The sequence below is a fragment of the Elephas maximus genome, chromosome 9 (assembly GCF_024166365.1).
Source record: "Elephas maximus indicus isolate mEleMax1 chromosome 9, mEleMax1 primary haplotype, whole genome shotgun sequence".
In the NCBI taxonomy this organism is placed as follows: domain Eukaryota; kingdom Metazoa; phylum Chordata; class Mammalia; order Proboscidea; family Elephantidae; genus Elephas; species Elephas maximus.
The window spans coordinates 55,170,890-55,194,300 of record NC_064827.1 but is presented as its reverse complement, the minus strand read 5'-3'; the positions used below and the strand labels follow the sequence as shown (position 1 = coordinate 55,194,300).

At 40.3% G+C, this 23,411-nt stretch overlaps 1 protein-coding gene across 3 annotated transcripts in view; it reads right to left on the bottom strand.

Annotated features, from left to right (window-relative positions):
- Positions 1-8,646: 8,646 nt before the first annotated feature.
- Positions 8,647-23,411, bottom strand: part of FKTN (fukutin) — a 67,505-nt gene continuing 52,740 nt past the window's right edge. For all 3 annotated transcript variants that reach the window (XM_049895434.1, XM_049895433.1, XM_049895435.1), the window contains one exon: positions 8,647-13,733. In XM_049895434.1, the coding sequence (XP_049751391.1) occupies positions 13,520-13,733 (214 nt within the window). In that variant the 3' untranslated portion in view covers positions 8,647-13,519. The remainder of the gene's footprint in view (positions 13,734-23,411) is intronic.

The following is a 23,411-nucleotide window of genomic DNA, read 5'->3' as shown; positions in this document are numbered from 1 at the left end:
TTTCACTTGTTTGCCTCATCTGTCTCTCCCCTACTCCCAATGAATAGGTGTTCATCAAAAGCTGGCTGATAAAATAACATGTGTGTCTAGGCATCACTTTCTCTGGGGGACCCCAGCACAGGATTTGTTACAGTAAGTTCACAAGTGCTTCAACACCTTAGTGGATAAGAGCAAAGGGCTCTGGAGTTGCATTTCTCCCACCCCCACCCCCACCCCCACCCCCACCCCCGCCCCTCAGTTTCCACCAAGTCTATTCTAACTCACAACCACCAACCTTTCGGTTAGTAGTCCAGCACTTAACTGTTTGCAACACCCAGGGTCTCTAAAGTTGCATTCTTAAAAAAACTCACTGGGTTTTTGGGTTTTTCCAACTCATAGAGACCCAATATTAACCAGATTAAAATTTTTGGTCTACCTACTTATGTAATCCTAGGCAAATTAACCTCTCTATGCCCTAAAATGAAGACAATAATAGGAATGTGAGGATTAAATGGGGGAAAACCAGGTAAAGCATTTAGCACCCTGCTTAGCACACAGTCAACATAAAGTAAGTTTTCTTGTGGTGGACTGTATTATTGTTCCAACTATTGTCTCCCTACCCTGTAAGATTATATCACTCCACCCATTGCCATGTAACTGTAAGTACCTCTCTACAGGTGAAGTGAATTGAGTGCACTTCCCTGCCCCTTTGCCAGGTGATGAAGAAGAACCTTTGAGTGATTGGTGGTTGGCTCAACCAGGAGAACGTCATGTTTGGAGCTGCTCCTTGGGGCATCCTGAATGTCATGAAGCAAACCTGTAGCCAACCCACTGCTTTCATATGAAATGAGTGAAAAAGAAATCTTTGCTATCATAAGACGCTGAGATTTTGGGTTTGTTTGCCCCTCCCTCCCAAATCTAATGAATACAGTTCTTACTATTAATAAAAAAAAAGATTTTGCATGAGCTGTTAGGTTCTCAGGGGCAGGAAGGTGAAGAAAGCTCTGTGTCTGATTTCAAGAAGCCCACAGCCTGTGGGAGAGAGAGGACACAATAAAGAAGACTAAACACAAGATAGATGGTGCTCAGTGCCAGAGAGGAGCAGAGAGTATGAAGGTGCAGTTCGGGAAAAGGTGGGAAAGATTCTAGCTGGAGGATCAGAGATTGCTTGTGGGCAGGTGGCATTTAAACGGGGCCTTGTCAGGCCCAGGACAAGAGCACAAATGGAAACTCCTGACCTACCCCATTCTCTTCCCACCACCAGCTCTGCCCTGCCTTGTGTGTGTAATGTGGATCCCCAGCCCGTGTGGACCTAAGAAGGAACGCTGTGCAGGCCCTGAAAGTGGGCTCAGGACCATTTGGGCAAGAAATTCGGGGGTCCCAGGTACTCAGTGTGTGGTCTAGAAGGTGGGATGTGGGTGCTGGCTGGTGTGTCCTCTTGGGACTGGAGGAAGGTGAGAGCAGGATCATCTAAAGCACAGAACAGGTGCCTGGGTCTCAGGACAGTAAAGGATTCAGAGGAATCACAAATGTAGCAATGGAGAAGAGTGTGAAGTCAACTGTATGCTTTTGAACATGGAAGGCATATGTTTAGATTAATAGGTTAGAAGGCACATTCTGGTGGCAGTGTGGAGGATGGGTTTGTTCATAGGCACAAAAAGGATACTTTGGAAATGTAACCCAATATCCCCAGCAAACATTCCTGGTTTGCTCCTCTTCATGCTCCCTGTTCTCTTTGTGTGCTGTGGAAGGGGAATTGCTATATCATGGTGCCCATACTTTTACACCCTGACCTATCGTATTGCCACTCAGACAGAGCATGTGTTAGATTTTAAACCAAGAAATTCTATTACCCTTCATTTTAGCCAAAATTCTGAGAGGTGATATATCCACTCAATGGAATATTCTATAGCTCTAAAGAAAAAAAAAAAAAGAGTTGTAGCAACTGGGTAGCAAGACTGGAAATGCATGATGCTAAATGAAACAACAATACACTGTGAAATAGGATCTGTGTGCAACTCGGCAAGGATTGAAAGCAACTACAGACAAGGGAGCACAGTTGTGTTGGCACCCTGGGACTAGGGTTGACTACTTTTTTTCTTCTTAGGAGTTTCTTAAATGTAATTGTTGCTTTTATAATGTTAAAAACTGAGGAAACAATTTTGGCATGCCATTCTACCAGCAACAGTCCTTCAGAGTGACTGGCCCTGTCCCAGTCCACGTATTCCAGTGTGGAGAGTTGAGAGGCCAGATCCTGCAGGGGAAGGGGTTGAAGTAGGAATTTACATAATCCGATTATTGGGGGATTAGGTTTGGGCAGCTAAACGCCTCTGTGTGCTCGAGCTAAAACCCTTACTATTCATGGCTCTCACCGCCCTCTGGAGAGACTGCACCTGCAGACTCCTGGGAGGAAAGAGGGGGCTGGGGAGGGGAAAGCAGGTCCCTAGGAGAGCTTGGGCTATGTCAGGCTCTCTGGCTCTGCTGGCTAAATTGATCTGTCTGGATTAGCCTGTGAATGCTGGACCACTAGTCCTGTGTGCAGAGGAAAGACCGAATCTGGGGCTTTTGGAAGGAATTTCTGCCAGCCCAGGTGGGTGTGGGCCAAGGTCAGTTAGCTGGAGGTCAAGCATCAGCTTTTCCAGTTTTAAAACCTTCTCCCCTTTCTCAACCCCCAGTTCTGCATATCCAGGCCCCAATTCATCTATCCATCTCTCCGTTGATCCAGTCACCCATTCATCCCTTCTTCCAACCACCCATTGTCATGCGTCCATCAATATATTCATCACATGAATGAGGATTCTTTTTAATAGAATTTACTAGTAAATCCTTCCAGGTACTATAAATTTTGACATGTTCAGATTCATTAGTAGAGTATTATATAGTTATTCTCTGATTTAAAAAAAAAAACAACTCCATATTTGTGTTATCCTCTTCATTTCTAATGTTATGATTTCTCTCTCTTCTTGAATGGCTTTGCAGAAGTCTGTCCATTTTATTATTTTTAAAGAACTCTGGGATTCATTTGTCATTTCTCTGATTTTCTAATGCATTAATTTCAACTATATGTTTATTAAATCTGTTCTTTCTCCTTTATGTTTATTTTGTTCTCTCTCTCATTTTTTATTTGAATGCTTTTTTTTTTTCTTCTTCTTCTTCACTTTTTCTAGTTTATTAACAAAAGCATTCCAGGCTATGAACTCCTTTCTAACATGCACTTGGTCATATCCTCTAAGTTCCTATTTGTAATATCATCATTAGTCCCTAATATCTATAATTTATTTGAATTTTTCCTTTGGAAAGTGTTTTTTTAATTTTGTTGTTGTATTTTTTTAAAATTTGCTATTAATTTCTAATTTTATTGTGGTGTAGTGAAAGATATGCCCTGTGCATTTTCTGTTTGGGATAGTTATTGAGATGTTCTCTTTGGTAAAACATATGATCAACTTTTATAAATGTTCCACAGATTTAAAAAAAAAAAGTATATTCTCTCATCATGTGTTAATGGCTTCTATCTTCCTGATTAGCTTTGCATGTTATTCCTTTTGCATTAGCTTGTCTATGTTATTTCTTTTAAAGAACAAGCTCTAGGATTAACACATGCATTAAATCAATCTTCTATATTCTTGGGGTTTTGGTCTATTTTATCTATTATAGAGAAAGTTGTGTAAAATCCTCTACTATTTCGTGTCTGTTCTTTCCTTTTTGTTTCTGGGAGTGTTGCTTTAGACCTTTACGTCTTTTGACGCATTGCATTTAATGCATAGACTCATGGCAGTTTTATTGACTTAGTGAATTGTACCCTATATCAATGTAAAATGACCCTCTTTGTCCTGCTTTTTGTCACGAACCCATTGTTTTATATTAATACTACAACCCCTATTTCTTCAATTTGCATTTTCCTAATAAAACTGTGCCCATCTTTTACAGTTAATTTGTGTATGTTTGCGTGTGTGTGACTCAGAGACACAAGTTTTATCTTTTTATGAAACTTTTTTTGGTAAATTTAAATTCCTTCAGCTCTCTTTTTAAAAAGCTCTTATCTCTATGTTGAGATTTTCTAAACAAATCTTTCTAGTTTACTTGCTTATTGTGTGGCTTGCCATTACTAGACTGTAAGCTTCATGAGGGCAAGTATTTGTTTCACTAATCACTAGGCCCAATTCATTTTGTACTAACTGCACATAAAAGGTGCTTGATGAGACATTTGTTGAATGAATGCAAGCCAGGGAGACCTAGGAACCTGTGTCCCAGGGGAACCCAACTCTGACTCATTTCTCCAAAAAGTTGCCTCCAACTTGCCCTGGTTTCTGTCAGCAGAGGCATAGCTTTTTTCCTGTGAAGTGAACACTTCCGAGGCTATGGAAGAGGTTCCTTGGTGATTGTTTTTTGAGAAGGAGAGATGAGAATTCTGGCTGTTGTATGGAGGAGGGCAAGAAAAGACATGGAAGGACAAATTAGTAGACCGTGACAGGAATGCAGGTGAGAGGAGATGATGGCTGGGATTTGAAGGGTGGCATGCAGCACCAACCTGGGACTGTGCACTGAATTCTCTTCCCCCTTTATTTAGCACTAAGTACTAGGTGTGGTGCTAGGCATTCCACCAAAGTATTATCATTTAATGTGAGAAATTATATATTTTAACTATAAAGTTGTTGTTATTAGGTGTTGTAGAGTCAGTTCCAACTCATAGCGACCATATGTACAACAGAACAAAACACTGCCCAATCCTGCACCATCCTCACAATCATTGTTATGTTTGAGCCCATTGTTGCAGCCACCGTCAATTCATTGCGTTGATGGTCTTCCTCTTTTTTTCTGAGCCTCTGCTTTACCAGGCATGGTGTCCTTCTCCAGGGACTCGTCCCTCCTGATAACATGTCCAAAGTACATGAGATAAAGTCTTACCGTCCTTGCTTCTAAGAAGCATACTGGCTGTACTTCTTCCAAGACAGATTTGTTCATTCTTCTGGAAGTCCATGTATATTCAATATTCTTCACCAACACCATAATTGAAATGCATCGATTCTTCTCTGGTCTTCCTTATTCATTGTCCAGCTTTTGCATACGTATGAGGTGGCTGAAAATACCATGGCTTGGGCCCTGTACACCTCAGTCCTCAAAGTGACATCCTTGCTTTTTAACACTTTAAAGAGATCTTTTGCAGCAGATTTGCCTAATGCAATACATCATTTGATTTCTTGACTGCTACTTCCATGGGTGTTGATTGTGGATCCAACTAAAATGAAATCATCGCCTTCAATCTTTTCTGTTTATCACGATGTTGCTTATTGGTCCAGTTATAAGGATTTTTGTTTTCTTTATGTTGAGATATAATCCATACTGAAGGCTGTAGTCTTCGATCTTCATCCTTAAGTGCTTTAAGTCCTCTTCGCTTTCAGCAAGCAAGGTTGTGTCATCTGCACATATGTAATATTAAGTTTATCATCCTAGACAAATATTCTGCCAAACAAAATACTAAAGAAGCCCTCGGACTAAGTGGGCAGCTCCTGTCCAGAGGCAAGATGAAAAGGTAGAGGCGGACAGAAGCTGGTTGAATGGACACGCGAAATACAGGGTGGAGAGGAGGAGTGTGCTGTCACATTATAGGGTGATCAACTAGGGTCACATAACAATGTGTGTATAAGTTTTTGTACAAAAAACTGACTTGAATTGTAAACTTTTACTTAAAGCACAATTAAAAAAAGGAAAAAAAGCCCTCAGCATGTGGCTGACTCTGTTTTACTAGTGGTTCTTAAATATCTTTCCAGAGCCAGCAAACACTGCAAGTTCTCATGGATGTTAATGTCACTTGATTCACAGGACAATTTAGTGACAAGCTCACATCGTCCAAGGCCTTTCCTGTTTCCCTTCACTCCAACCTCCCCCAAATAAAAAACTAATCAAGCAAGTAGCTGCAGATGAAAGCAGATGACAGAGGAAACCAAGACATCTGGAAGAGGAAATACACTGACATGGCCCATACCTCTGTTGAGCAGTGGGACTGGCTCCAAAGAGGTGAGAGCTCTGGTCTTGTCTCATAAGGAAAGAGGGTTCTGGCTGTTTTATTACCAGTTTTGGACTTCCCTGATGTCATTCCCTAGTCATGACAGTGAAGGAAAGATGGTTGAGTCTGCAGACCAGAGTCTCTGATATACAGTGACCAGCAGTGGTATCCTTCTGAACCTGTTTCCTATCAAATGAGAAGCGTAAATACTCATTGGTTTGATGTGGATTAAGTGAGATAAGATACTGGGAGATACCAAGTAAGAGACAGTTCAGTGTAGTAATTCAGCAGACCTTGGGTTTGACTTTGAAGGCAGACTTCACAGTGTTTTAAATCCCTGCTCTGACATCTGTTGTCACCTTGGACAAATTATTTAACTTCCCCTAGCCTTAGTTTTCTCAGGGTGATATCAACTTCATGGGTTATTGTGAAGTTTCAATGAGCTAATGTATGTAAATGGTAGAAAATGATAGCAATAGGCTCTTAATAAAACCATAGTTGCTCAATAAATATTATTATATTTTATTACCAGAAAAACTCCATTCAAAAGCTAGATGAAAAATCCAAACACATGCCTCTAATTTCCTCCAGAAGGCACTTACATTATTTTTTCTCATCTGCCCAGTCCAGTATCTTGGCCCTTCATCTCTCCTTCCAATTGCTTTGAGTCCTGTGTTACTAAAAGCATTTCTTTCTTTCCACTGTTTAGAGCAAAAAGAGCCCAGAGCTGGATAAGGAAGGTGTCAGAGAGGGGAAAGAAAAGCTTCTCTTGAGCATCAGGCCTTTCTTGCACAATTAATTTCCACTCTCTGGCTCCACAGTCCCAGGACCCTTGGTAACATCTACACATCCACATGCACACACATGTCCCTACCAAGGCACCTGGTGAGAGACCAGGTGGGCATTTTTGCCCAGAACAAATGTTGACCATTGCAGCAGAAAGTGGGGCACACAACTGCCTCAAGTGAGGAGGCTTTTCTTCCATAGTTACCAATGAGAAGGATGCACAATCCTGGGTGTGTCCAGCTGCTGACATTCTCAAAACAAGGGCTGGCTTGGCTTTGACTACAGGCCTGGAGCTGTGTTCCTATTTCCAGCCAATAAACCCAAAGGCAGTGAGAAGGCAAGGGTGGGGGCTGAGTGGGGCAGAACCAGGTACTGGAGAAAAGAAAGGGGTAGGGTGGGGGTGAAACTCCCCTTTCCCTCTTTATTCTCTGGTCTTTGTATAAAGGACATGACTCATCAACCCCCTAAATGAGGATTTAGATGCTCTGTGGGTAGCAGATAAGAGTACAGGCTACTTGCAGAAAGTAAATTCGTTGAATACTCCCCATAAAGTCAATACTGTTAAGCTTATCAGCTGTCTTTATTCCCCACACAGCCCTCTGGGGACTGGGCTTGAAATAAAGGCCACAGCTCCATGGGCTGGAGAGTGGAGGTTCAGGATTGGGCTGGGGAGGGGCTCTGCCCCCTGGGCCACATTTCAGGCAGGTGGAGAGATCTGTCAGGCTTCAGCTGCCCAGGGCCCTCAGCTTCCCAAACCAACAAATCCCAAAACATACACACAGACCAGGGGGGTGAGGGAGCCACTCCCTGGCTCCTCAAATCTAGCAGATGTTTTCAGGAGGTCCCACTGGGACTGAAGAAAATTAAAGGATACTACCTTAAATCCAACCTTCACTTTGCCTCCAAAAAAAAAATTCTACAGAGAACACCTTGATTTCCCACCACTGTTCTCACTCTTGCTTTTCGGTACCCAGACAACACTGCACTAGCCAAGAGTACATCCATGTTTTCTAGCCAGTGGGGATTTGGTTTTTTTGCAGGTGTACCTTAGTCTTCAAGGTGACATTTTTGCTTTGTGTATCTGCAAATAAAGACAGTTTTCTTTTCCAATTTGCATGCCTTTTCTTGCCTTATTGTAGTGGTTAGAACCTGTTATTACTATGTTGAGTAGAGCGGTGAGCGCAGACATCCTTGCCTTGTTCCTAATCTTAGGGTGAAAGCATTCAGTCTTTCACTATTGAGTATGATGTATAGGTTTTTTTTTTGCAGATGCTCTTTATCAAGTTGAAGTAATTCTAGTTTTATCTTGCTGAGTTTTTTTTAAATCAACTGAAGTTGAATTTTGTCAAATCCTTTTACTGTGTCAACCGATATATGATTTTTCTTCTTTAGCTTGTATGGTATCTTACACTGATTGCTTTTCAAATGTTGGACCAGCTTTGTATACCTGGAATAAATCCTGCTTGGTCACAGTGTATTATTATTTTTTAGACATTGTTGAATTTGGATAAATTAGGACTTTTTACTTTATGCCCTGTGTTTTTCCACTCTTCGCTAATTCTGATGTTAGCTCAAATCCATTCTATTTCCTTCTTCTTGAAACATGTTATGGTTCCCCATGGTAGGTGTTCTCCCTTGCTGCAAAAAGCAAATACACCTAACTTTGATTTCAGGTGTGGTCCTGGTGGCCGTGGTCTTTGGCTGGTATGTTTCAATAGAGAACTCCTGGATTTCCAAGTATATGTGTGCACACATCTAGGGCTCCTGGACTTTTAATATTGTACTGATTGCAAAATTATTATTTTATAGGGTTGTTTATGAGTTTTATTTCTACTTCAACGTGTGAAAATAAACACAAAACATCTCAAGAGATTATAAAATTTTATTCATCAACCCAAATTAGATTATATATTACAAACTCTGATCAAAAGAATAACATTAAAGATATTTTCAGTAGTACCACAAACTATCTGTACCTAAGATAAAAACAAGTAGTACACTGGTATGCATACACTGAAATCTACTTGAGTTTCAAACATGACTTTGTTTAGAAAATTCATATGTGTGTATTTCTAGTTATGGAGTGGAAGGGACAAATAGTTGCATTTGACTTTCATTTAACAAACACATGAACTATTCCCCATGCTCTGAATGCATCATCAGAGGCTGCAAAATCTGTTTTTTTTTTTTTTTTTTAGGTTAAAAAAAAAAAGAGGTGGGTTAGCCACTATCTTGTTCTATAGAACAAAATACAGTACTTCTACTTCTTCATACTCTCCTTTTAAACCCACTATGAGAACTGCTCATAGTATACAGCAGCTTGGCTGGCTAATGGGTCCCTACCTAATCTCTGTATTAGGCTGGGTTGGGAAGGGTCCCAAGGGGGGCGCATTCTAGGCTAGAAGTTCTGAGAATATAGAAAGAGAGATCTCATTAACAAATTTACACTTCCCTATGTTAACACTGGTTCTGTACAAAATACACCACCATTAATTTTTTGTTTGACTTATAATCTATAATTGGGATCTCAATCTGATGCAGGGCAGTGTAAAATGGCATCACACACCCTTCTGATTCCTGCCTGGTCAATGAGAATTTATAATTGAACTTGTCCATGTAGAAGAGAGAAACACAAATTTGGGGTAGAAGGTGGAAATGGAAATTCTCAATTCTCCTTCCTTAACACAGATACATTCACCAGCATGGAGAATTAAATTAGAATTAAATTAAACTAAGTATTTCAAATCACGTTGGGTCCACATCACGACGCATGTCTGATTTTGGCTGGGCAAAGATTCAATAGCAAGAAGGGGAGGGTTTATCTCTACAAAAAGCTAGAACATTGAAAGAGAAGTCCCAGGCAGATATAGGCACCAAATCTACAGAGGTACAGAGTGAACTGCTTAGGACCAGGAAACTTTGAAAACTCTATGGAGCAGTTCTACTGTGCCCATAGGGGTCACCATAAACTGGAAGTGTCTAGACGGCAATTAACAACAAGAACAACAATAATATAAAGTGATCCTAGGGGACAACAACTTGAACAACAAAATCAAAATACAAATTCTACTTAGAGAAGGAGATGACTTGATAATGTCTCTAAATTCATAAAACATAAAATTTGGCCTTCAATGAATGCCCTGATAGAGAATTAAAGAATTTTTTTTTTTCTTACTCAAATTCAGTCATGCAACTTTCTGAGTAAGGTGATGTGTCCTGCCCAGTTTCTTTAATTCCATTTGAGGACTAATTAGAAAAGGGCCTTAGAAGTAGAAAACAAACATTTCTTGAGTACTTATTTAATTCTAAATCTGATGCTGAACTTTACAAATTCATCTCATTTAATCCTCTTAAGAATCCTTAGAAGTATCCATCACCCCTGAATTTGTCATGTGGAAACTGAGGCTGAGAGGCCCCTCAGGATAAGTCAGGATTCAAACTTGGGCCTTACTCAAAAGCTTCTGGTCTTTTTATAGCACCCTGCTGCCTTCCCTATTCAAAATGGTAGAGGAGACCTAACCCAGGTCTCAATGATAGAAGAGGAAGAAAAAGAGAAAGAGCTGCTAGGACATTTATTCAGAGAAATTGTTTTGACTGGTTAGTGACTGGAGTTCTTCCATGCTTTAAAAGCTGTTACAACTGATAATTCTGTGTTAGGTGGCAGGAATGTAATAATTTCTGACTAGGTTTTGAAGGGAGACTTCATCTGGGGATTTATAACCTGGAGGATAGAAGAACTATTCATTTTCCAGAAACTGAAACTAGAGGGAGACCTAGAAATATTTGTAGCCTTAGATTTGTGCTACTGAGTGAAGTTAGACTGGAGGGTGGAAGCTCGTTCCAAGTGTCTCTATCAGATGCAGCTCTGTTCCCAAACCTATAAACCTTTGATTCCCCACATGTAAAGTTTTCATACACTGCCTGTCCTATGCGCTACTTAAAACTTTATAGCCACTGAAGAATAGAAACAATGGTTTAGGGTCACAGAAGAAAAAATTACTGAGCACAATCTATTCTCAAATACATATCCATAAAAGACTATCAAAATGAACAATTAAAAGCAATCTAAATACTTGACACTAGATACTCCAGACTCCTTTTGAGCCAATCAGAGGAAAAAAATCCTGAAACCTTAAAAGCACCCCAGTCACACCTAACTATTGTTCTCTGGTGAAACAGACCACTAAAGCCCATTGCCGTCAAGTTGATTCCAACTCACAGTGACCCTATAGGACAAAGCAGAACTGCCCCATAGGATTTACAAAAGCAGACCACCACATCTTTCTCCTGTGGAGTGCCTGGTGGGTTTGAACTGCCAACCTTTTAATTAGCTGCCAAGCGCTTAACCACTGTGCCTCCAGGGCTCCTTGAAACAGACCACTACTACCAGGAAAAGGCCATCTATGAAGGAAAACACTTGAGACAGAAAGAGTTACTTTAGGAAGACAGACAGACTCTAGAAGTGGGCAGTTAGCAGATTGGTTCCCTGGGGAAGTAGAAGGATAAAGAAGCAATGGGATGTATTTTGAGCTTAGGAGAATCAGGTACTCCTAAACATTAAGAATATCATGACCAAAGGTTGATACCACCAGACATGAATGATTTAATCTTTTGGAAATAAGGTATATTTCAAATAGAGGTATGAAAGTATTCTAAGAATTTTGGCCAAGAAGGATTCTTCCTTTACCTCTCTGTCATCTCAGAATCTCTCAATATAAACAAAAAGATATTAAGTGGGGAATAATAGAAGTACTTTAAAACTTAGTCCCACTGAGTCACTGGATGACTTCCCTGTAAGGCATCTCACGCAGGGTTAAAGATGCTGTGCCATGAAGCAAAAAGAAATAAGAAGGGGCTGGAAATCATGATACCCTTTGATTCTAACCTCAGCTGTTTCTTGCTCAAATCACTTCTCTCTGGGCATATTTAGTTATAAAATAAGAGGGTTAGAACAAGCACTGCATTAAGCTTTTATATTAGCTTTTAAGATTCAAAACCAAGATGATTTTCACACCAGTGTTAACTTGCTTTGGGGAATGCTGGTAGATACTCTGCCACCTACTGGTCACATTTCAGGGTTTGTTGCTAGGGGATCAAGGAAACCTGTGATCCCACTGACCAGCTATTCCTAAGAATGCTAAATTTTGGGAAATGTAGTTTTATACCAGGGGTCATGTCAGTAGCTGCAGCAGAGAAAAGGACAGGTGCTCCCTGCTTAGAGAAGGACTGAGTGCCATCTGGTTGTTAACCAAGAGGAATCTTGCGTTTCAGGATCTCTCCAGTCTTAGGAGACAATCTGCCAACCTGGTCCAGAAAGTAGTCCTAAGCAGCCATAAGACTTAGCATTCTTTCAAGACAAAGAAAAAAACAGCAGTGTTTGTACCTGTATTTCCCTTTACCTCTCATTTTAAATATATAATTGAAGTGATTCATGAATGGATGGGGGAGACAGCCATTCCAGCTCACTGAGGTATGTGTCTTGATGGGAAAAATGAAACTGGAGAGTTCCAGAGTTGATGGTACCTGATAAAGTAAGGAACTGTGAGCTCTTGCCCCTTCCATATTCAACAGATTGAATGACTAGGGATGGACACAAACTTTACAAACACTGTGATCTGGGGTGGGAAACAGTAGCCAGGTTCCTCGTTTATCTTCTGTTTTTGAAGACTTGATGTAGCAGTGAGAGAGGAGAGGGAACAGATAGGGTTACAGGCCATTTAAATTGGTTTATAGGCAACAAATTAAAGACATGGAGTTGTAGTTTATGAATGGATACACTGAAGAGTAAACACAGAAAACCTAGAAGTATTTCTATTAATATTAAAATTGGGAGTGCAAGGATTATAAATTCAGAAAATATGAAATGTCCATGAGTAGTCAGTTATATTCTTACTTAACAGAGTGGCTGAGAAAAATAACTTTTGTGAAAATCACGCTTTCAGAATCATGTCTGATGGCATGGTTTTCACTTGAACACTTGTCAACAAGGCCATCTAAGGTCAGTGAAAATCTTCTGGCAATGGCTGGGAACTTAACCATCACACAAGAACAAGCTTTCTTCTCACACCAAACGTGAAAATAGTAAGAGTGTACAGAAGTTTACTTATCTTTAACTAGGCTGGAAATAAGCTCTCACTTTCTCTTGGAGAATAATGCACTGTGCTCTAAATGAATTCCACATCAGGTTGCTTGTAAAATGAGTCTGCTAGCATCTTTTCTTGGTGTCACTTAATGTCTGATCACTTAAATATTGACTCAGACTCCACAACCTTAAAAGTAGCACTAACACACCAGTTTAAATGCTTAGAAGGAACAGGTTACTCTTTTTAACTGGTATATCCTTCCTTAGCTTTGCCTGGTGAGCTCATCTTCCAATCTAAACATTATCAAACTTCTTAAAAACCCTTACAGAACATAATACATTCTATTTAAGCTCTTCAAAGAGTGGGAGTGTTTCTTTCAAAGGAAAATTAGAGCACTTACCAAGGGGAGGGAAAAAGGAGGCAGACATCTATCTCATTCAGCTGTACCCTATCAGTGCACATGGCACGGAGAAACTCCCTCAATAAATGTTAAAAGAGAGAATAAATCATATTGCTCAGGAGTTTGAGCTTTTTCTGTGTCTTCACACTTGTCATTTTTCTTTGGCTCTCACTTATATTTGACAAATAGCTATGTACCTTTTTTTTTTTTTTTAACAGTTAACCACCTGTTTTCAAGACAGGAATTCTCCAATTTCAATGTAGTGTCTCAGTATAACTGGATAACCTCATCCCACTCAGAAATAGGCCAGATTCCATTGGGCTGCACATTGGGGGGAGAGTGCTTCCAGTCCCACGTTTTCACAGGAATCTTCCAGGTCTTACCATAGTTGGCTTCAATGTATTCAATGGTTTCACAAGGCACATGAACCTTCATGTCTACAAATTCAGTCCAGCACAGCGTAAACTTGGGAAACAGGTATCTGTAGTAAAATAGAGGCAGGGTGGGGAGAGGTTAGGCTTCAACAGTGGAGGTTCTACCTTAGGAACCCAGTTGCTAGTGTAGCTTTGGCTAAGGACAATCTTCTATTCAAGAGCTCTAGGGATAGATATAGTGGACATTTTATTGTTTTTGACTGTTCAGCATCCTTTTCCTCTTCTAATGTTAACAGCACCCCAATTTTTCTTTGGGGAACCATCCTTCCCCATTCACAGTTCATAATGGTTCAGGAGAGGCTGATACCACCCTGAAGCTCCAAAGATTGGCAAAAAGGCCCAGGCTGGCCAGTAAGTTATAGTGATAGGTTTAGTTAAGTTAGGTTAGTGAAAGACTTGGTACTTCAGTTAAAACCATCAGGAAAAGGTGCTTCTTTTTGCTGAGATTTCTAAGCTGGCAGGACAAAAGGTATAGCTTTGGAAACCCTATGGGGTCACTATGAGTTGGAATCAACTTGACAACAGTGGGTTTTGGTACTCCTTAAATATCTCAGTTAGATAAGCAAATTCCTTGTGACTGCATTTCTAATATTTATAATACTTAATACATGGATAGAGGCACATACAGTAGTGAGAAAGGAAATAAAACCCTCCTAGTGAGCCAGATAACCTCGTCAATCCTGGCAATCCATGACATTCTCTGACAGTGGCACTACAAATGCTCTTGGCTTTGCGAAGGGTCATGGTCATTTCTGTGCCCTGGGTTTCACTGTCATCCCAGGTGATTTTGGGTAACCTACTTAGATCACAGCTGAGGAAGAAATTACCAGAGCCAACCCGGTTATTTCTTAAACTCGTTTCCTAAATCATGGAACACTGTAGTGAGAATTTCATACCCAAAGCCGTCAACATAGTAGGATCCTCTAAGTCGGCTTTCTGAGTGAAGCTTCACCTCCTTATCCCCACAAAAGATGAAGAATACAGACCTAATGCTGGGGTGTACTATGCTTCAAAAATAACTCTCCTGCTTCTTCCTGCTCTACCTTTCACTTCACTACTTGCTCCCCCTACCACCCAGTTCTCAGCCCCAAAGTCATTTTTTCCTACTGATTTCCAACAGGTTACACTTTGTTAAATCTCCATCAAATCCAAACTGTTACTAAAAGAACCTAACTAAACCAAAAAACCAAACCCACTGCCATCAAGTTGATTCCTACTCATAGCGACCCTATAGGACAGAGTAGAACTGGCCAATAGAGTTTCCGAGGAGAGCCTGGCAGATCTGAACTGCCAACCTGTTGGTTAGCAGCTGTAGCACTTAACCACTACACTACCAGGGTTTCCAAAACGTAACTAGAGGACACTAAAATGAACAGCACACTCGTAAGATGGATCTCCTTTTCTTTCATAACCTGGATTTCCCAAGGATATAGAGCAAGCATGACTCCAAGCTGCATTCCATGGCTCCAAGTTGCACTGCCAGGCTTCTCTCTTGGTTCTATATGTCACATGAACCTACACAGTTTCTACCTTTCTGAAGTTCTGTAGTCACCTCAGATGACTGCAGAACATCTCTAAGCCAGCCCAAGGAATATTAGTTGTAATGAACTTAATATCTGTTGTGTAATTATTTCAATTAATAAGTAAAAGTTTTGGAAATGCAATCAAAACATGTTTCTTAAAGGTATTTTGGATCAAGTAAATTAAATTTTATATATTACAAAAGAAAGCTAAAACTAGCTTTTAGATTCACTTTAAATTTATATTATAGCCCTATATTCTGTTTTAGTGTCTTCTGAGAAATATTCTTCTCTTCGCAACACAGGAAGAACGTTCAGTGATGAGATTTGAAGTGGCGACAGCAGAGATAACAAGAATTTACAATATCAGAGGATTAAAAGAAAAGAATCACAGAAAAGTCAGTTGCCATATACTCTGCTTTTGAATATCATATGTTTTACCATCAGATGAACAGAAAGCCATGCACACAGAAACGAGAGGCTGAACAAATTCTAAAGAAAGCAACAAGTCATTTCTACGCAAACCAAAAGGTGCTGGCAGTTAAGGACAATCCCAGCTGGCTTCTGTGAATAGATAGCCAAGGCAAATCTCATAACTGAGGAAGAAATGATACAGCTTAGCCCAACCATCTGCTGTTCCCAATTTTATTCTGTACACTCATATCCATGGCATTGCTTATTTTGTCATCAGCCACATCCATCCATCACTCGCCTCCAGCCTTGCCAATCAGATGCTGGTCAGCAGAATGTCCACCTGTCCCATCCTATCAAGTCGGCACACTGAAGTTGAAATGAGGCAGAAATCATGGTCTATCTATAACACAGGCCAGAAAGCTTCTCTCTCTCTTTTTAATGTTAGCCTCTACAGTCTCATCAAAATACAGAGAGGAAAATCATAGGCCCAAGATAGATACGGTAGATGTGAAAGCTATGAATTTCATGAAAGCAGTATTTTGAACAATGAACAATGTATGGGCAAAAACACGTCGAAGATGGATTCACAAACCTAAACATTTTAAATATATAAACAATGTGAAAATAACTCAAAGGCAATTTAATTCAAATGTTAATTCTTGTCCCTAAACAAAAACATCATGAAACTTTGTGGTTTGCTTTTCCAAATATTTCATTCAATGCATTCAGCAAAAAGATAATTCCAGCTTCCTAGGAGAAGATAAACAAACCATAAAATGTGGAAACTGATAGTAAAATGAGATTGTAGAGGGGAGGGGGAGTAGTGAGTGACAAGGAACAGTACATGCCATGCACTCTGTCCAGGTTACTGGTAAATAATGACTAAAGTTAAAATTCACCATGGGTCTGCAATGGCTTTTTAAGTTCAGCTAAGCAGTTGGCACATTAAGGCTCTGAGATAGCACCCAAAATGTGAACAGATTTAAATTCACACTAAGGCAACCCTAAATCAGAATATAAGTTTAAGGGATCCCTCCATTCATTTTCAATTCCATACCACTTTTAATTAATTTTATTTTTGCATAAAAAATAGTCAGAATTAAGTTATTAGGAGTAGATCACTTTTTTCTCACAGACATCCTTAAGATCTGTGAAGTTACTTATTGGTGCTAGGATTAACTAATCTCATCAGTTTAGTTGTACAAGTAGTCCCCATCTTACTACGTATTCAAGTTATGATCAGCTGTACCTAAGGCTGGCTGTTTTTTTGTACGTCTTATCGTTAGTAACATGTACTACTTACAATGTCGTAGAGCGTAATTTGCTGATGTTACTATTCTCAGATGCTCACTCAAAAATGTTCAAAAATTGGATTAAAAATATACTGATAATAAGAAGCAGTAATTATGGGGGAAAAAAGGTTTTACACTTATGTCAGAACTGGCGACGGAGTACTCAAAATGGAACCCCATGGTAAGTCGGGGACTACCTGTACAGCCCATGAAGATAATTGCTAAATGAAAAATATGCTCTTCAACCATTCTAGAAGAACATTCTTTTAATTATTAATAGTTAGCTAGGCTAATGAGACAGACACACCACCAACTATAACTGAACTTGACCTTTTCAAACCTAAATTTGTATTAAACTCTGTAGCTGGAGCAGCAGAACCATTCTCTCAAGGATTTCCCTGGAAAATAGCAAAATGATCCATTCTCATTACCAATTTTGTCTCTTAGCTCTTAATTTTTCTTCTGTTATTCCAGTACCTAGACCCTCTAGCCCCCACGTGTCTGTCAGTTTGTCTTACTGTGGGGGCTTGTGTGTTGCTGTGATGCTGGAAGCTAGGCCACTGGTATTCAGATACCAGCAGGGTCACCCATGGAGGACAGGTTTCAGCTGAGCTTCCAGGCTAAGACAGACTAGGAAGAAGGACCTGGCAGTCTACTTCTGAAAAGCATTAGCCAGTGAAAACCTGACAAATAGCAGGGGAACACTGTCTGATACAGTGCTGGAAGAAGAGCCCCCCACGTTGGAAGGCACTCAAAAGATGACTGGGGAAGAGCTGCCTCCTCAAAGTAGAGTCGCCCTTAATGACGTGGATAGAGTAAAGCTTCCGAGACCTTTGTTTGCTGATGTGGCACAACTCAAAATGAGAAGAAACAGCTGCAAACATCCATTAATAATCGGAACCTGGAATGTACGAAGTACGAATCTAGGAAAATTGGAAATCGTCAAAAATGAAATGGAACACATAAACATCGATATCCTCGGCATTAGTGAGCTGAAATGGACTGGTATTGGCCATTTTGAATTGGACAATCATATAGTCTACTATGCTAGGAATGCCAACTTGAAGAGGAATAGTGTTGCATTCATCATCAAAAAGAACGTCTCAAAATCTATCCTGAAGTACAACGTTGTCAGCGATAGGATAATATCCATACGCCTACAAGGAAGACCAGTTAATATGACTATTATTCAAATTTATGCACCAACCACTAGGGCCAAAGATGAAGAAATAGAAGATTTTTATCAGCTGCTACAGTCGGAAATTGATCGAACATGCAATCAAGATGCATTGATAATTACTGGCGATTGGAATGCAAAAGTTGGAAACAAAGAAGAAGGATCAGTAGTTGGAAAATATGGCCTTGGGGATAGAAACAATGCTGGAGATCGAATGATAGAATTTTGCAAGACCAATGACTTCTTCATCGCAAATACCTTCTTTCACCAACATAAACGGCGACTATACACGTGGACCTCACCAGATGGAACACACAGAAATCAAATTGACTACATCTGTGGAAAGAGACAATGGAAAAGTTCAATATCATCAGTCAGAACAAGGCCAGGGGCTGACTGTGGAACAGATCATCAATTGCTCATATGCAAGTTCAAGCTGAAACTGAAGAAAATCAGAGCAAGTCCACGAGAGCCAAAATATGACCTTGAGTATATCCCACCTGAATTTAGAGACCATCTGAAGAACAGATTTGATGCACTGAACACTAGTGACCGAAGACCAGATGAGTTGTGGACTGACATCAAGGACATCATCCATGAAGAAAGCAAGAGGTCACTGAAAAGACAGGAAACAAAGAAAAGACCAAGATGGATGTCAGAGGAGACTCTGAAACTTGCTCTTGAGCATCGAGCAGCTAAAGCAAAAGGAAGAGTTGATGAAGTAAAAGAACTGAACAGAAGATTTCAAAGGGCCTCTCGAGAAGACAAAGTAAAGTACTATAATGACATGTGCAAAGAGCTGGAGGTGGAAAACCAAAAGGGAAGAACACGCTCAGCGTTTCTCAAGCTGAAAGAACTGAAGAAAAAATTCAAGCCTCAAATTGCAATAGTGAAGGATTCCATGGGGAAATATTAAATGATGCAGGAAGCGTCAAAAGAAGACGGAAGGTCAGCTCAACTGGACTGGACCAAAAGCAAAGAAGTTTCCAGGATAAACTGAATGCTTTAAAGGTCAGCAGAGCAAGGGCGGGGGTTTGGGGACTTCTAAGTCAATTGGCAAAATAATTCTATTATGAAAACATTCTGCATCCCACTTTGAAATGTGGTGTCTGGGGTCTTAAATGCTAACAAGCGGCCATCTAAGATGCATCAATTGGTCTCAACCCACCTGGAGCAAAGGAGAATGAAGAACACCAAGGTCACACGATAACTAAGAGCCCAAGAGACAGAAAGAGCCACATGAACCAGAGACTTAGATCATCCTGAGACCAGAAGAATTAGTTGGTGCCCGGCCACAACTGATGACTGCCCTGACAGGGAGCACAACAGAGAACCCCTGAGGGAGCAGGAGATCAGTGGGATGCAGACCCCAGGTTCTCACAAAAAGACCATACTTGATGGTCTGACTGAGACTAGAGGAATCCCGGTGGTCATGGTCCCCAAACCTTCTGTTGGCCCAGGACAGGAACCATTCCCCAAGACAACTCATCAGACATGGAAAGGACTGGACAGTGGGTAGGAGAGAGATGCTGATGAAGAGTGAGCTATTTGTATCAGGTGGACACTTGAGACTGTGTTGGCACCTCCTGTTTGGAGGGGGGATGGGAGGGTAGAGAGGGTTGGAAGCTGGCAAAATTGTCACGAAAGGAGAGACTGGAAGGGCTGACTCATTGGGGGAGAGAAAGTGGGAGTATGGAGTAAGGTGTATATAAACTTACATGTGACAGACTGACTTGATTTGTAAACGTTCACTTGAAGCTCAATAAAAATTAAAAAAAAAAAGAAGCCGGAAGGAATACACAGTCATTATACCAAAAAGAATTAGTTGATATTCAACCATTTCTACAGGTGGCATATGATCAGGAACCAATGGTGCTGAAGGAAGAAGTCCAAGCGGCTCTGAAGGCACTGGTGAAAAACAAGGCTCCAGGAATTGATGGAATATCAATTGAGATGTTTCAACAAACACATGCAGCACCGGAGGTGCCCACTTGTCTATGCCAAGAAATATGGAAGACAGCTTTCTGGCCAACTGACTGGAAGAGATCCATATTTATGCCTATTCCCAAGATAGGTGATCCAACAGAGTGTGGAAATTAAAAACAATATTGTTAATATCACAAGCAAGCAAAATTTTGCTGAAGATCACTCAAAAACAGCTGCAGCAGTATATCAACAGGGAACTGCCAGAAATTCAGGCTGGTTTCAGAAGAGGACGTGGAACCAGGGATATCATTGCTGATGTCAGATGGATCCTGGCTGAAAGCAGAGAATACCAGAAGGATGTCTACCTGTGTTTTATGGACTATGCAGAGGCATTCAACTATGTGGATCATAATAAACTATGGATAACACTGCAAAGAATGGGAATTCCAGAACACTTAATTGTGCTCATGAGGAACCTTTACATGGATCAAGAGGCAGTTGTTCGGACAGAACAAGGGGATACTGATTGGTTTAAAGTCAGGAAAGGTGTGTGTCAGGGTTGTATTCTTTCACCATACCTATTTAATCTGTATGCTGAACAAATAATCCGAGAAGCTGGACGATATGAAGAAGAATGGGGCATCAGAATTGGGGGAAGACTCATTAACAACCTGCATTATGCAGATGACACAACCTTGCTTGCTGAAAGTGAAGAGGACTTGAAGCACTTACTAATGAAGATTAAAGACCACAGCCTTCAGTATGGATTACACCTCAACATAAAGAAAACAAAAATTCTCACGACTGGACCAATGAGCAACATCATGATGAACAGAGAAAAGATTGAAGTTGTCAAGAATTTCATTTTACTTGAAACCACAATCCACAGTCATGGAAGCAGCAGTCAAGAAATCAAAAGATGCATTGCATTGGGCAAATCTGCTGCAAAGGACCTCGTCAAAGTGTTGAAGAGCAAAGATGTCACCCTGAAGACTAAGGTGTTCCTGACCCAAGCCACGGTATTTTCATTCGCATCATATGCATGTGAAAGCTGGACAATGAATAAGGAAGACCAAAGAAGAGTTGACACCTTTGAATTGTGGTGTTGGCGAAGAATATTGAATATACCATGGACTGCCAAAAGAACGAACAAATCTGTCTTGGAAGAAGTGCAGCCAGAATGCTCCTTAGAGGCAAGGATGGCGAGACTGTGTCTTACATACTTTGGACATGCTGTCAGGAGGGATGAGTCCCTGGAGAAGGACATCATGCTTGGCAGAGTACAGGGTCAGCGGAAAAGAGGAAGACCCTCAACAAGGTGGACTGACACAGTGGCTGCAACAATGAGCTCAAGCATAACGATCGTAAGGATGGCGCAGGACGGGGCAGTGTTTCCTTCTGTTGTGCGTAGGGTTGCTATGAGTCGGAATCGACTCGACGGCACCTAACAACAACAACAACAAGACCCTCTAGCTGTTTAAAAGAAGCAGGAATAGCAGACATTCTTATATTTTCTCTGGTTTTAACAGAAAAACTTTTAAAGTTTGATCGTTAAATATGATTGTTCACTTTAGATTTGTGGTATATATACTTTTTCAAGTTAAAGATATCCCAGGTCCCTTCTATTCCAAGTTTGCAAAAAGGGTCTATTTTGTTGTTGTTAATTATAAGATGTATTAAATGAACTGCCACTTCTGTATATTGTATATATACAGCTACTATGTAACAAACATTCAAAGTCCTTCCCTCAATCCCTCAACTTTGCACCTGCCACTCACTAGAGATTTGGAAGTGTGCTTAAAAAGACCTAAGACATAACCTATACGTTGTAAAATACGAAGGCATAAACAGAGCAGGACACGTGAGATCGTTTTTAGAAAAGCCAACGTGTTCAATAAACTCTTTTAAAGAAATCATTCAAATTTGCGTTTTTCCTTTGCCGCTGTAAGTACTATTTATCCCCCAGACAGGACAGACAAATCAGAAAAAGCACCCCAATAAAGCAAGAGAGGGGTACACGAAAAAATCTATGGAAATTCAAAGGAAGAGGAAATAATTTCCAGCTACGCATTCTGCAGAGCAACTTCAGAAAGAAGGCAACTCAATGCCCCTGAAAGGGCAGAATTGGGCTATGTGACATGCTTAAAATCTCAGACTAAAAGCAAGTTTCAAAAGGCAGGGTGTCTAAATGCAATGTGGTGTCTTGGATCGGATCCTTCAACAGAAAAAGGACATTAATGGAAAAGCTGGTGAAATCCAAACATTCATTGTAATGCTTCGGTATTGGTTTCTGAGCCTTGACAAATGTATCATGGTAATGTAAAATATTAACATTAGGGGAAATTGGGTGAGAGGTATACTGTATACTGGAACTCTCTGTATTATCTTTGCAACTTTCCAGTAAATCTAAAACTATCCCAAAATACAAAGTTTATTTTAAAATAAACTTTGTATTATATATTTATGTTGTTGTTGCTAGGTGCTGTCGTTCCAAGTCATAGAGACACCATGCACAACAGAATGAAGCACTGCCTGGTCACGCGCCTTCTGCACAATCGTTGCTATGTTTGAGCCCATTGGTGCAGCCATTGTGTCAGTCCATCTCATTGAGGGTCTTTCTCTTTTTCACTGACCATCTACTTTACCAAGCATGATGTCCTTCTACAGGGACTGGTGCCTCCTGATAACATGTCCAAAATATGTGCGATGAAGTCTTACTATCCTTTCTTCTAAGGAGCATTCTGGCTGTACTTCTTCCAAGACAGGTTTGTTCACTCTTCTGGCAGTCCACGGTGTATTCAATATTCTTCATCAATACCATAATTCAAATGTGTCAATTCTTTGGTCTTCCTTATTCATTGTCCAGTTTTGACATGCATATGAAGTGATTGAAAATACCATGTCTTGGGTCAGGCATACCTTAGTCCTCAAGGTGACATCTTTGCTTTTCAACACTTTGCAACAGACTTGCCCAATGCAATATATTGTTTGATTTGTTGATTGCTGCTTCCACAGACGTGACTGTGGATCCAAATGAAGTGAAATCCTTCACAACTTCAATCTTTTCTCCGTTTATCATGATGTTGCTTACTGGTCCAGTTGTGAGGATTTTTGTTTTCTCTATGCTAAGGTGTACTCCATACTTTTTTGATGGGTGCATCTATTGCTATAAATTGAACTCTGAGCACTGCCTTTGCCATGCTCCAGAGGTTTTGGTATGATGTGTTTTCATTATTTGACTTTAGAAAATTTTTTTATCCCATCTTTGATTTCTTCTATTACACAGTGGTTTTTAAGCAAGATGTTATTGACTTTCCAAGTATTTGATTTTTTTCCTTGTGTCTTCCTGTTATTAATTTCTACTTTTATGGTGTTGTGATCAGATAAGATGCTTTG